General features: G+C 41.4%; 1 protein-coding gene across 1 annotated transcript in view; it reads right to left on the bottom strand.

Moving 5' to 3' along the window:
- HEBP1 (heme binding protein 1) overlaps nt 1-10,921 on the bottom strand; it is a 29,250-nt gene extending 18,329 nt beyond the window's left edge. The window contains exon 1 of the mRNA XM_036761905.1: nt 10,729-10,921. Coding sequence (XP_036617800.1) covers nt 10,729-10,806 — 78 coding nt within the window. The 5' untranslated portion in view covers nt 10,807-10,921. The remainder of the gene's footprint in view (nt 1-10,728) is intronic.
- Nucleotides 10,922-14,502: the final 3,581 nt, after the last annotated feature.

Here is a 14,502-nt window from a genome sequence, read left to right as displayed (position 1 = left end):
ATTCAAAGGTTGATGCTCTTTGCAAGATTCACGTGAACTCGATGCAATAACTCCACATTGCCGTCAATTTTAGCATATTCACTCTATATGCGTTCAATCAAGTGTGCTGCATCTGTGATTTTCATTGAGTATACCTTCTCCTTTAGCATACTCCAGAAAAAGAAGTCAAGGGGGCTAAGCTCTGTTAATATTCCAAACATTTCAAAATATGCATTTTTGCCTACGTGTCCAGACTTTAGGGGCACCCTGTATAGTGCTACTATGTATGTGCCAGCACTATGCCAAGCACTTTACAAATATCATCTCATTTGATCCTCACAACAGCCCTGGGAGATAGAAGCTGTGATTATCATCCTTATTTTATGGTTAAGGAAATGGAGGCAAATAGGTTAATTCAGGTCTTCCTGACTAGGTCCAGTCTCTGTCCATTGTACCACCTAGTTGTGTTACTTAGCTATAGTGAATGATCTCTATCTAAGTCCTTTCTAATTCTGAAACCTATGAAATAACATGTCATATTTCTTTGAATACTCCAGAACCAGTACAAGGCTTTACCTACAAGAAACACTCAAAAAAGACCACGCTGGTTTCTTCAGAAATAAATCTTTGCTGGGAGAAACCCCAAACTAAGCTTTCTCTGCTAGATCTGGCTATACAGCCAGACATGTTGAAGTGTTAGCCATGAAATGCCCGGGGATCTGATGCCTCTGAAGACTTGCAGAAGACAGTCGGGAATCCATAAATGTTTTCATGGACTGCTATGGAGTCTGTTTGTGAAAATGTACACACATTTCCAGACAATACAATATGTCACTTTTAGGGCAGCTAGGATGAGATCCATTAACCCAGATGCTGTCTTAGATAATGGGACTCTTTCTCATGGATATCCTGGGCCAATTCTTCAACTCACAGCTTTTGTTAATTCTCTTAGCAATTGAGAAAATTCCTTTCTCATGCTATGGAGATCATAACATCTGATGCAGAAGACTAAAACCATTTATTAAATAAAGTATAAAGAAAATGAGGATAAAAAGGGGGGAATTGAAATGTGAAGATGAGAGATGTAAGGAGGGGTGTAGACCCATGTAGGGGTGGGGTTTAGGTGTTTTCAGATAGGCTGTGAACCCTTCAATGCCTGACCAATGGAATGCAGACCAGGAAATTTCAATCAGGATGGGTTATAAAAGGGCTTTGTAATTGTCCTGCAATGTGCCTGTGCCTACTATGGGACCCTTTTCTTCACAAGGGGTTAAAGGGCAGGTCACCCGTCCAAAATAATGTGAAACAAAAATCTTTTTTTCTAAATTCACTAATGGCCAGGTGGAATTCTTGGTAAGATGATTATTTCTCACACTCTCTCCTCTTCCCTTCCCTCCCTTCCTTCCCCTCTTTACCGGTGTCTTCTCCTCAAAATCATATTTGATTTGAATATGTCTGGTTTATATCTACAGTTGTACATGTTGTCGCCCTTTTTGCTCCTTGAGGGCAGGGAATGTTTTGTTTTTGTTTTTGTATTCCTAGTTGTTTAACATAGTTCCTGGTATGTTGAAGATCCTTAATAAATGCTTGTGATGACAGAGATCTATTAGAGGGCATACCTCCCCTGTTTGGGGTTGGTGTCACAAAGATCAAGGAAACTCTCCTGCCTAAACTAGGTGCCTCTGACTCCAGGGAAAGATAAATAAGTCTGGTTCTAACAAGTTCTCTCTCCTTATCTTCTAACTAAACATTTAGCCTTTATAGTTAAATAAAATATTAAATTTAAGAGAAGTTCCTTCTCTATCCACCTTTCACTAAAATATTCAAGAAATTCTAAATAGAATCACAGAGCTGGTAAAGGACTTAGTAATTATTTAATTACTCCATCAGCATTTATTTAGTGTTTACTACATGTCAGGCAGTGTGCTAGTTGCTATGGATACAAAGAAATAGAAACAGCTCTTGTCCTCGAGGAGCTTACATTCTACTGGAGAGTATGAAAATAAACACATATAAATAACTACAAATACATAAAGATACATACAAATAGATACAAAAGAAATGCAAGGTAATTTTTTTATGTGGGGGAGGATAAAGTATCTGGGGGACTCAGGAAAGGCTTCATGGTGTTATTTAAACTTATTACAGAAAACTAGTTATTTTAAGAATTGAGAAGAGAAGATATTCTAGGCATGGGGGACAACTCGTGCAAATCAAATTAGGTCAAGTCAACAAGCATTTATTAATGCCTGCTATGTGTCAGAAACTGTGCTAAACACTGAGAATACAAAGAAAAACAAAACAAACAAACAAAAACCAGACCCTGCCCTCAAGGAGCTTACAATCTAAAGGGGGAGAGAATATGTGTATGTTTGTGTGTATTGTGAAAAAAGAATTTTCCTAATAATCATTACTAGGAGACTAAAAGCTTCCCCATCTCTTTTTCTTTCAAAGTTCAATTCTTTTTCAGAAATGGGTCTATTCCTGCTCACTGTGTTGCCCAGACAGGTCTGGGAGAATGTTGATTCCTCCCTATCATCAAGCTATGTGATACGGAAATTGATGTCTCTTTGACAAGTCATCTACCCTAAGACCCTCATTTTAATATAACCCACCTCCCAATGTGTTGACCAATCAGTATTGATTGGCACCCCTTGGGAACACCTACTCTTTGAAGGGCATATAATCCTGTACCCCCAAAGCCCAAATCGAGCCAGTTCTGAACTGGCCCCCTTAGGGAGGCCCAGGTTTGGACTGAACTCCCATGCAATGCATGTCAAGCCAGTTTGAGATAAATACCCAACCCAATCATTTGTGTCCTCAGAACAAACTTGGCTTTTGGGAGGTTTGGGAGTTCACAATCAAAACCGAGGTTCAACTGTATATACATACACATGTATGTATAATACACATGTATGTACTGTATACATATATGTGTGTATAATCTTAGAGGAAAAGCACTAATGTTAAGGAGGACTAAGAAAGACATTTTGTAGAAGGTAGGATTTTATCTGAGACCTGAGGGAAGCTAGGAGACAGAGGTGAAGAAGGAGAGAATTCCAAGCAATGGGAATAGCCAGCAAAAATCCATGTAATCAGGAGACAGAATGTCTTGCGTGAGGAACAGCAAGGGGGCTGGGTCCCTGGATCACAGAACATATGAAGCAGAGTAAGGTGTCTAAAGACTGAAAAGGTGCGGAGTGGCCAGCTGTAAAATCAACTGCCTCACTTTATAGATGAGAAAGCTGAGAATTCAGAAGGTAAAATGACTTTCTATTATGGAAGAAATTTCTGTTTTGGGTAGGAGGTTAAACTAGATGAATTCCAAGGTTTTTCCCATGTCTCAGGTTTTATACCAATAATTATAATAGCTCATATGTATATGGGTAACTAGGTAGCACAGTGGATAGAGTGCTGGGCCTGGAATGAAGAAGACCTACCTTCAAATCCATCCTCAGACACTTACTAGCTGTGTGAACCTGGGCAAGTTCCTTAACCCCTGTTTGGCTCAGTTCCCTGATTTGTAAAATGGGCTGGAAAAGGAAATGGCAAACCATTCAAAATATTTTTTGTCTTCGTCAAGAAAACCCCAAATGGGGTCACAGAGAGCCAAACACGACTGAAACAGCTGAACAGCAATGTATTTAACTTTAAGGTTTGCAAAGCACTTCTTTCACAAGAATCCTAGGAGTTCACTTAAATGGTACTAGTAAAGCCATTTTAGAGATGAGGAAATGGAGGTTCTTGGAGAATTTAGATGATTCTAATCCAAAGAGAAAAATTCGGGATCCATGATGACAATGACTCTGGAAAGGCATACCTTCTTTAAAAAGAACATTATATGTAAAGGGAGTGTATACTCAGGAGGAAATTCAAGAACCAGACGGTGTTAGCATCATGGAAACCATTTGGGTATAGGTCAATACAAGGGGCCAACACAAGAGCCACAGTATCATTAAAGTAGACTACAGACCACCTGGATGAGGAACTCAGGAAATAGACTGCAAGGTTGTTAAGAAGGAAGAATTGATAAAAGTCATTAATTATCTTATCCAAAATTTTCTCTGCCGAAGGAATAGTTAATAATTTCTTGGCTTACCTTAGTGATAATTTTATCTTTCAAAAGGCAAAGGAAATAACAATGGAGTAATTTAATCTGATTCTCATGAACAAGGAGGGATTGACTGCTAAGGTAGAAATGATGAGAACCTTAGGGGGAGCAAACATGTTTTAACAGAATTTGTGATAGAAGAGAAAGAAGGCTAGAGTCCAACACGCTTCATAAATTTGGAGGAGATGAGATGTCAAAGAATTTGGAGAATAAACTCTACAGAATTTAGGCTAAGAGGGATGGGAAGTTCTCAAGAATGATATTCTGAAGACACAAAGAGAAATAATTCTAATAAGGATGTAAAGGGGAGCTGTCTAAAAAGACCAATGTGAATGTACAGGGAACTAACTCATTGCTCAACAGAGACGTTTAAAAAAGGAGAAAAGGGAGGGAATATACCTTTATATGGCATCTACTATGTGCCAGGCACTGTGCTAAGGGCTTCTTCTTTTTTTTTAAACAAATTTCATTTTATACTTCCAACAACTCTGTAAGGTAAGGCCTATTATTACCCCTATTTTACAGTTGAGGAAATTGAGGCAAACAGAAGGCGTCTTACTCAGGGTCACAGAACTAGTAAGGCCAGATTTGAACTCAAATCTTCCTGACTCCAGGCCCAACACTCTCTCCATGGCACCACGACTGCAGACACACACACACACACACACACACATATGTGTGTGTGTGTGTGTGTATGTATATATATGTATATACACACACACATATGTGTATATATATACACACACACATATATATGTATATATATATATATATATATATATCTCAGATGAAAGGGAGATGAGGTAATGCCAGATGAAAAGAAATTGCAGTACATTCCTTAAATAAAAGTGTCAGAAATATAAACATCCAGGCTGAGCTGAAATTGATGAACAAAACTAAGGACAACAGAAAAAAGCTGGATTGAGGAAAAGAGAAGGATCTAACAGGGGATGGGACTGCAGTTTGGTATGAGTAGGACTGGGATAACAGGAACCAGTGGGGATGCTGAAATCTTTTTTTTGCTTCTTTTTTCTCTGCTACAGAGAATAGTTTTTGGGACTGGAAAGGATGTAATAACAATAATTTTTTAAAAAGCTAATAGAGACATGAATCCCATAATAAGGTGGGAAATAGCAAGATAGTAGCTAGCTGCCCTTGGTGAGTTCATCACCAGGCCCAGACAAACTAGAGCCAAGGCGACTGAAAGAAATGTCAGGTGTGATTGCTGAGTTACTGTCAGAGAACTCTGTAAAAGTAGGGTGAAGAGTAGAGGTGCTACAGAATCTGAGATAAGTAAATATCCTAATTTTCTTTTTTAAAATGTATTTATTTTAAATTTGTTATTACTTTATTGTTTATATTTTTGTTTAATTGATATTTTAATTTTATTTTTCACAATTACATATAAAAAAATCCTAATTTTCAAAAAGTGATAGAAAGGCAGCATAGTGCAATGGAAAAACCATGGCCTCAAAAGTCAGAGAAGCTAACTTCAAATGCTACCTCTGACACTTATCACGTGTGTGACTTTGGTCAAGTCACTGAATCTTCCTGGGCCTCAGTTTCTTCAAATATAAAATGGAGCAAATGTTATTATTATTCAACCAATCCTTAAATGACATGATCATGGGCTTTTGACTTGTCTCCTGGATGTTCTCCGGCTTATCAAAATGGCATCCCAAATAAAAACAGTTGTTCAGTTGGGGTCTGACCAGAGCAGCATACAAGATGATCATCTTCTTAGGCCTAGATTCTATGCCTTTCTTAATACAGCATGAGCCAAATTTTTTTTTTGCATATCACACTGACTTATATTGCACTTATGGTCTTTTAAAACCCCAAGTCTTTTCTCAGACAAATAGCTGTTTAACTATGCCTTCCTCATTCTGCCCCCATGAAGCTGTTTATATATCATGATAAGGTAGCTAGGTGGTGCAGTGGAGAAAGCACAAGGCCTGATAGGAAGATTCCCCTTCTTGAGTTCAAATCTGGCCTCGGACACCATCTGTGTGACCCTGGGTAAGTTACTTAACCTTGTTTGCCTCAGTTTCCTCATCTGTCAAATGAGCTGGAGAGGGAAAATGACAAACCACTCCAGTATCTTTACCAAGAAAACTTCAAATGGGGTCATGAAGAGTTAGACATGACTGAAAAACGACTGAACGACACCAAGATGTATCTTGACATCTTATTTGATTCATCCTGAAGATTTATTGAGCTTTTGGGATCATTATTCTGTCATCCAGTGTGTTAGTTGTCCCTGCCAGCTTTGTATAATTTGCAAATTTGATTAATACTCAACTTATGCCTTTAACAAAGCCATTGATTAAAAATGTTAAAGAGCACAAGATCAAGCACAGATCCCTGGTACATTCCCCTAGGGATCTCCTTCCAAGTTGACATTGAATCATGAATTACTCTGGCTGACCAGCTAGTTCCAAATCGACTTAACTCAATCATTACCTAGTTCACATCTTTCCATTTTGTCTACCAAAAAAAGAGACTTTTATCAATTGTTTTGCTAAAATCTAGGTTAACTATATCTGTAGTATTCTGCTGGTCTAACCTAGTTTTAAAAAATGGAAATGAGTTTATTTTGATATGACCTGTTCTAGAGAGAGCCATATTGGCTCATGACCTCCACGATATATCCTTTCTAGTAAGGTCTAAGAAGCCATCTGCTCCAATGCCCTAATTTTAGAATTGAGGCAGACAGAAGTTAAGTGACTTGATGAAGGTCATATAGATAGTAGTCTCTGAGGTTGGATTTGAACTCAGATCTTCTTGATTCCAGGTCCAGCACTATATCCACTGTACCAACCAGCTGCCTAAGGAAGTTTATGATATTTAGCCTGGAGAAGTGATTTTTTTTGGTGGGGTACTCTTGCACGGATGATAGCTTTCTTCACATATCTGGAAAGCTGTCACAAGAAAGTGGGGTAAGATTTTTTTCTGTTTGATCCCAGATGGGAGAACTAGGAATAATATTGCAGAGGCAGATTTACATATGAGAGAAGGCAAAACTTGTTAACAATTACAACTATGTAAAAGTGAGATGGGTTGGCTCAGGAGGCAGCGGTTTGTCCCTCACAGTAGTAGGTTTTTATTCAGAGGTTGGATAAAATGTTAGGGATGTTGTGTGTGTGTGTGTGTGTGGGGTGGTGGTGAAGGGCATTCTTGGCCAAGTATAAGTAAATTCCATGCAGCTAACATTCTGTGCTTCTAAAGTCATTGCTAGTAATTGCAATGAACTAGTGAGTACTAGCTAGGGCATTGCTAGGAAGGAGAAATGCCAAGATTTGACTCTTTTGATGCCAGATACTGTGTTCCTGACATTGTACCACACTGTCTATCCAGTTACTTGAGTTCAACGCAGGACTCTGGGCACAGTCTGTTAAACCGCTTAGGCTGAAACAAGTGTGTAGTGATAAGGCCAATAGCAACACATCCTCCTCCATCTATGCGCAGAATCAGTCCTTAACATCTGACTCTGAGACAGGGGCAGAGAGGGGAGGACTTAGGTTTATGATACATTTGGAAAGAAATCTAGGAATACACTTCTGGGGAGTAGGGAAAGGCCTGGTGGTTTCTTGCCTAGCTCCTCTCTCAGTTTAAGTAGCTCTAATTGTCACTTTCTACTTTCCAGTTTACAAAACTTTCTTCACAACTACCTTTTGAAGCAAGCAATCTTCTTCTTCTTCTTCTTATTCCCTTTTCATAGAAGAAGATAACTGGAGCTCTGGGACTTGCCCAGTCCTACTCTCAGGCAAAGAAAGTTAGGACTCAAACCTCTGTCTGTTGACACTGTCTAGTGCCCTTAACCACTATACAGAACGACTACTTTCCTATGATGTGATATATAATTTGGGCAGAAAATCCCAAGCCCACCTACATGTGGCTCCTGTATCACTCTGAACTAGTTCAGTGTCCAGGGCACACAGATGAATATCTACATGAGATGACCAAGGATGCAGGTATTGGTGAGGGAACAAAAATCCCCACTTCACTCCAGAACAGCTGTTTCTTACTCTGCTGAAGTTTTTGGAACTAGAGAAAGGTAGAAAAGTCACTGTGACTAGCTATAAGGTCCTTCATATGCACAGTTGCTAAAAGCGGGGGAGTGGGGGGGAGAGGAAAGACAAGAGAAAATAAAATACTGATCCAGACAGAAGAGTTTACAGATAGGGGTTAGATCAAGGGTGGAGAACCTGCGGTCTCAAAGCCACAAATGCCTTCTAGGTCCTTGGGTGTGGCCTTTTGACTGAGTCCCCTTATTAAGGGGATTTATTCTGTGAAGTTTGTATTCATTTAAAGGGCTGCACTTGAGGACCTAGAAGGCCACATGTGGCCTCAAGGCCACAGGTTCCCCACCCCCTGGAGGCTGGCCAAGTAATGCTTATTACTAAGCATATCTCTGGCACTTGTATGATAATGGAGCTACATTTATGATCATTATTAATAAAAAATGACCCATGACTGCTATTACTATACAGAATAGGGTCTGGAAAAGTCCCAGCTTGCATGCAAAAGAAACTTCTAACCCCGAATATTAGCAGTAAAAGGTTAGTAAGTATATGGACAATGTCTAATTTGTCTTTTTCTATGGATGGCACCACCACCATCCCAGTCACCTATGTTTGAAGCCTCAAAACCATCTTGAACTTTCTACCATGCTATCCCACCCATCCAATCCAATGCCCAGTCCTGTCAATTCCACCTCAATAATGTCTCTTGAATCTATCCCCTCCTCTTACCCTGCTAAACCTAGCGTAGGTCCAATAAAATCATCATCCTGGACTACTGGAACAGCCTCCCAACTGGCCTATCTGTCCCTAGTCTTTCCTCTCTATGTCACGAGGCTGCCAGAACCATCTTCAAAGGCACAAGCCTGGCCCTCCTGAAAAACCTTACATGGTACCCTATTACCTATAGGATTAATTACAAACTTCTAGCCTCCTACTTCTTTCCCTCTGCGGAGAGAGTGCCAGGCTTGGAGTTGGAAGACCTGAGTTCAAATGTGGCCCTGGACACTTACTAGCTGTGTGACCCTGGGCAAGTCACTCAATCTCTGTCTCAGTTTCCTCAACTATAAAATAGGGATATTATAGCACCTCTCGGGATTGTTGTGGAGATCAAAAGAGTTGGTAATTGTAAAGTGCTTGGCACAGTGCCTGGTACACAGTAAATGTAACATACTATATATGTATATGTGTGTGTGAGTATATATACTAGCTATTATTATCTTGTTTATATGTGGCTGTTTGTATGTTTTCTCCCCATTAGAATGTGAGCTCCTTGAGAACAAGGATTTTGTTTTTGCTTTTCTTTGTATCCTTTAGTGCATCTGACACATAATAGCTGCTTAATAAATATGTGCTGACTCACTGACAGACTTTAAGGAAGCCCTCCACAATCTGCTCCAAGCTACTGCCCTAGCCTGGGCCATTACTCTCCTTTATGCACTCTGTTTTCATTTCTGCAGCTTGCTCCTGTCCCCTCCTGGTTTTTCTACACTTGTTCACACAGTGACTCACTCCAGAACTCCCTGCCTATCAGTCAGTCACCAAGCATATTTTAAGCACAGCCTAAAAGCAAATTGGTTAAAATCCTTCTTTTCTTCCTGATCGAGGTGTTCTATGAAATTCCCCCAATCCCTCCAGCTCTTCCTCAAATAAGGTGCTTCCTGCCTTCTTTTCTCTCTATCACTGTCTACCTTGGATTTTACTTTTTTTTTTTTAAACAGTAATTTCCGTGGCTCAGTGGATAAGTCACTAGACCAGAAGTCAGGACAGACCTGAGTTTAAATCTTTTCTCAGGCACTTAGCTGTGTGATCCCGGAAAAGTCACCCGTTCTCCCTGACTCAGTTTCCTCCTCCATAACAGAGTTAATAATAACACCTACTCCCTTAACCTCTGCCAGCCTCCGTTTCCTCACCTCTAAAATGAGGTTAATAATAACACTTAGCTCTCAGGGTTGTTTTGGTAATCAAAAGGGAAACTATCTTTAAAGAGCTTTAAATGCTAGCTATTATTATTAATTGCTTTTATTCGAGTAACTTTCAAAGGAGGTTGTAAGCCCCTCCAGGGTAAGGAGTGCATAACTTCTTCATCGCGGCATTTCCTGGTCCTATTTCAACATCTAGCAAACAAAATAAAAGTTCATTGAACTGTAATGAAAATGCTCTTCTCCGGCCCCCCGCCCCCCCCCCCCCCCCCCCCCGCCGCCCTCCCCGGGTAACTCATCTCTACTGGTTGCATTGCTAGGGTATACAAATGTCAAAGGCTGCATTAACCGAGGCAAGGCAATTTATCAAATTGGTACTCTATTCAAATTAAAAATTACATATAAATTAATGGCGTCCTGGTAAAGGCTGTGCTCCTTTCCCTAATGCAATGCAATTCAGAATCCAAATGGAGGATATTCGGGCGCTAAGACCAAAGTATGACCAGAATCTTTGAAGACAATGCTTGGTCTCCCCTCTCCCTCTTTCCCGGACCCTCCCGTTCCTCCAGCCCCAGGTTCGATGCTTTTCCCAAACTTGTTGGTCATTCTCAGCTTCCTCATTCAATCTCTAGCTTCTGATTGGAGGGAAGTGGAGCCTCGCTTCCCTTTCCTTATAGCAGCCCTAGCCTCCTACCTTCCCCCCTTTGCTCAGCACTTGCCAGGGCCAGGTCTCCACGCTCCCAAACAAGGAGTTCCTTATCATGCCCAACATGACGCCGTTGTCTCCACCACAGTTCGGGCTGCCGTGTAGTAGAGGCAGGCACAGAGTAGCCTGGTTTCTGCACTTCGATCCCTTCTTCTTCTGCCCCCTGCCCCCACCGCCCAGTCTTGGCAGGAGGAGCTCCAAGAACCGGGAGGAGTGGAGGGGAGCGACCCAATCAAGCGACCCGGGAGGAGGGACTACTCTGGTTCAGTTCTTGCTGAGTTCCACCGCTGCCCTGGGTGCTGGAAAAGGAGGAAGAATAATTGGCGAGGGGGAGGGCCCGGACTCCTCTAGGTAGAGAGGCAGAAATTTCCCAGCCCGGGTCAGTCTTCTGCTCTCCGTCTTAGCTAAACAAGTTAGACGTTTTCCCCTCCTGATATTTTCTTGGTTTGAAGTAGCCATGGAAACAGATCCTTCTCTTGTGCAGAGGAAGGGGAGATAATCACAACTTGAAAAACCATAATTTTGAACCTAAAAATAATGTCTCCTTCTCATCCTCCTTCTGTACTTTCTGTACCCTTTACCTTAGACCTTCCCCGGGTTTTCTCCTTTTACTTGGACGGGATCTGAGCAAAATATTCCTTTGCTTCAAAAAACTCCCTCAGGCTATCGCCCTGTGTCTCTCCTCCCTTTATTAACTGAATTCTAAGAAAAAGCTGTCCTTGCTAGCTGCTAGCTGCTCCCATCTCACTCAGTCCTCAACCCTTTGCGGTCTGGATTCCAACATTATCTGACAAACTTTTTTTTCCAGTTACCAATGATCTCTTAATTGACACCTCTAGTGATCCCCAGTCCTCATCCTTTGTTGACCCATCTGCACTGTTGACCACCTTCTCTCTAGGCTGTCTTGTCACTACTCTCTCTCGGTACTCTTCCTACTTGTTCTATTGCTTCTCAGTTTCCTTTGCTGGTTCATTTTTAATTTAGATCCTGCCCCTAACTGTAGGCATCCCCTAAGGCTCTGTCTAGGCCCCCTCCTCAGTCTCTATTTTTGTCTCTCTCTGTTTCTGTATCTCTGTCTCTCTCTCTCCCCCTCTGTCTCTGTTTCTCTTTCTCTCTGTCTCTCTCTCCCTGTCTGTCTCTGTCTCTCTCTCCTTGTCCGTCTCTCTCTCCCTCTCTTTGTCTCTGTCGCTCTGTCTCCATCTCTCTCTGTCTCTCTGTCTCTGTCTGTCTCTGTCTCTGTCTGTCTCTCCCTCTCTTTGTCTCTGTCGCTCTGTCTCCATCTCTCTCTGTCTCTCTGTCTCTGTCTCTCTCTCCTTGTCTGTCTCTCTCTCCCTCTCTTTGTCTCTGTCGCTCTGTCTCCATCTCTCTCTGTCTCTCTGTCTCTGTCTGTCTCTGTCTCTGTCTGTCTGTCTCTCATTCTTTTCCCTGCTTCCCCCATCAGCTCCCATAGGTTTAAGTCTCTCTCTGCAGTTTCTTCCCTCATGTAATTTCCTCACCTGGTTTCTTCCCTCTATGTAGTTTCAATCCTTCATCACCATTTTTTACAGTACATTTCTACATGCACGAAAACCGGAAGCCATTATTTTTGCTCCATACCCACTCCTCTTCCAACTTCATTATTTCAATGGGAAGGCACCACCACTCTCACAGGATGGCAGGTTGTTACCTTGGCATTATCCTTGTCACCTACCTCACCTTACTCATCCAATCACTTGCCAAATCTTGCAGTTTCTACCTAAGCCACATGTCTCACATCCTACTCCTTCTTGCTACTCATACAACTTCCACCTAAGCCCCTCATCACCTCTGACCTTGATAATTACAACAAACTACTAATTGTTCTTCCTCTTTCGTTCATCTTTCCCACTGCTGTCAAAGCAATTTTCCTTAAGTGGATGTTCGGTCATGCCATCTTACCCGATAAACTTTGGTGGCTTCCTATTGCCTCTACAACCAAATATTAACTCTTCCTTTGAGCTCCTAAAGCCCTTTACCACCTTCCCCCAACTCGACTTCTCAGGCAACTTGGACATTAATCTCCCTCCCAGACTCTTTGCTCCTGCCAAACTGTCCTCTCTGTGCTTCATGTGCAATTTTCTATCTCTTGTGTTTCTTGGTGCCTTTTCACTGGTGTCCCTCATGGGACACTGGAATGCACATAGCATAGCATAGCTATGCATAGCATCCGTCTCTTCAAGACAGCTCAAACACTACCTTCTGTGGGAAGACTTTCCTGATCCTATCAACCACTAGTGACCTCCTTCTCAAGCTGCTTAGTATTTAACAACTTTGTATTTTGGGGGTATTTTAGATTAATTCTGTATATACTTACACATATCCTGGTTTTCTCCTCCATTATAATTCTCCTTGAGAATAAAGATTGTTTATTGTATTTTTTTGTTCTTTTTTTTTGAAAGGGGAAGGCAGGGCAATTGGGGTTAAGTGACTTACCCAAAGTCACACGGCTAGTAAGTGTGTCAAGTGTCTGAGGCCAGATTTGAAGTCAGGTCCTCCTGACTCCAGGGCCAGTGCTCTACTCACTGCACCAATTTATTGTATTTTTACCCCCAGTACCTATCACTTAATAAATGTTTGTTGGTTGATTGATTGGTAGATCTGTAATCTCATCTATAAAGAAACTCACTCCATTGAGTCAAATCTGTAACACAACTATAAGGGTCTTTTCTGTGGAAAAGATAAATCTATACTATGGGACACTTTCTTCCCTCACCTTAGGGGCCATGTTGAAATCAAACATTCAGATTCATTTCATCTTGTTCAGTACAATTGCAAGCTGGTTCTTCCTGTGAAATACAGGAACTGACCAGAGATATATGGAAAGACCTCCAGATATAGGGGAAGAAAGCATGGGTCTGATACTCTAATTTTCCTCTCTCTTTCCTTATAGCAGCAGGGTGTGGGGTGCTGTTATACCTTATAAAAGAAGAGGTAGTTTTCAGCTGACACATTTAAATACAGCCCTCCAAGTGATAAGATGTGATTTCAGTGAGGGGTGAAGAAGGAAGATCCTTCACTACCCTCAACATAATGCTGGTAGGAGTCACTACTACCCACAAGGAATATGGACTAGCTGGGCTTGTATGGGGAACCCTGGCTTCTTTCTCCATTCCTTTTGCATTTGCTATCTTGTAGTAATTTACCTTGTGAGCATTAAAAAGCGTAATGTTAATGGAAAAGGAAGATCTTCTCCATCCATTAGCCTATGTGACCACATGTGTTCAATCACAGCTGTGATACATCCTGAGTCACATAGAGCCCATTGGTGAAGGAACTTGCCTAAGAAGAAGCTTGCTTAGGAGAGGCTTGCTTGTAGGAAGGCTTTCACACCTGTTGGTACTAAGCTAATTAGGCACTGACTCAGGAGGGTTATGAAGTGTATAAATATATTCTGAGGTTGGTATTTTGCTTCGGGGACTTGCTCATGACTGTTTGATTCCCTGGATGGGACTCTGAGTAGCCATTTGTTAAGAGACCCCATGCCCCGACTACTCAGATGTAGTGGTGCTCCCCAGATCTGGTATATGTAGATGGTTTTATTACTTTGATCAGACAATTGGAGCCATGTCTGTTGATCTTTGTGTTAATTTCTCTGCTTGTATTTTCTCCATGTTCAGGGTGCTGACCTTTCCCCTGAACTAGTGGATTCAATTAGAAGAAAATTATTAAAGTTGCCTTCCTTTAAGAAAAGCAGATCAAAGAACCTGTGCTAGCAGGCCATCCTGGGTGTGCCAGGGTGCTTGT

The sequence above is a fragment of the Trichosurus vulpecula genome, chromosome 5 (genome assembly GCF_011100635.1).
Source record: "Trichosurus vulpecula isolate mTriVul1 chromosome 5, mTriVul1.pri, whole genome shotgun sequence".
In the NCBI taxonomy this organism is placed as follows: domain Eukaryota; kingdom Metazoa; phylum Chordata; class Mammalia; order Diprotodontia; family Phalangeridae; genus Trichosurus; species Trichosurus vulpecula.
Note: the sequence above shows the minus strand (reverse complement) of the source record. Positions and strands in the feature narration are given on the sequence as shown.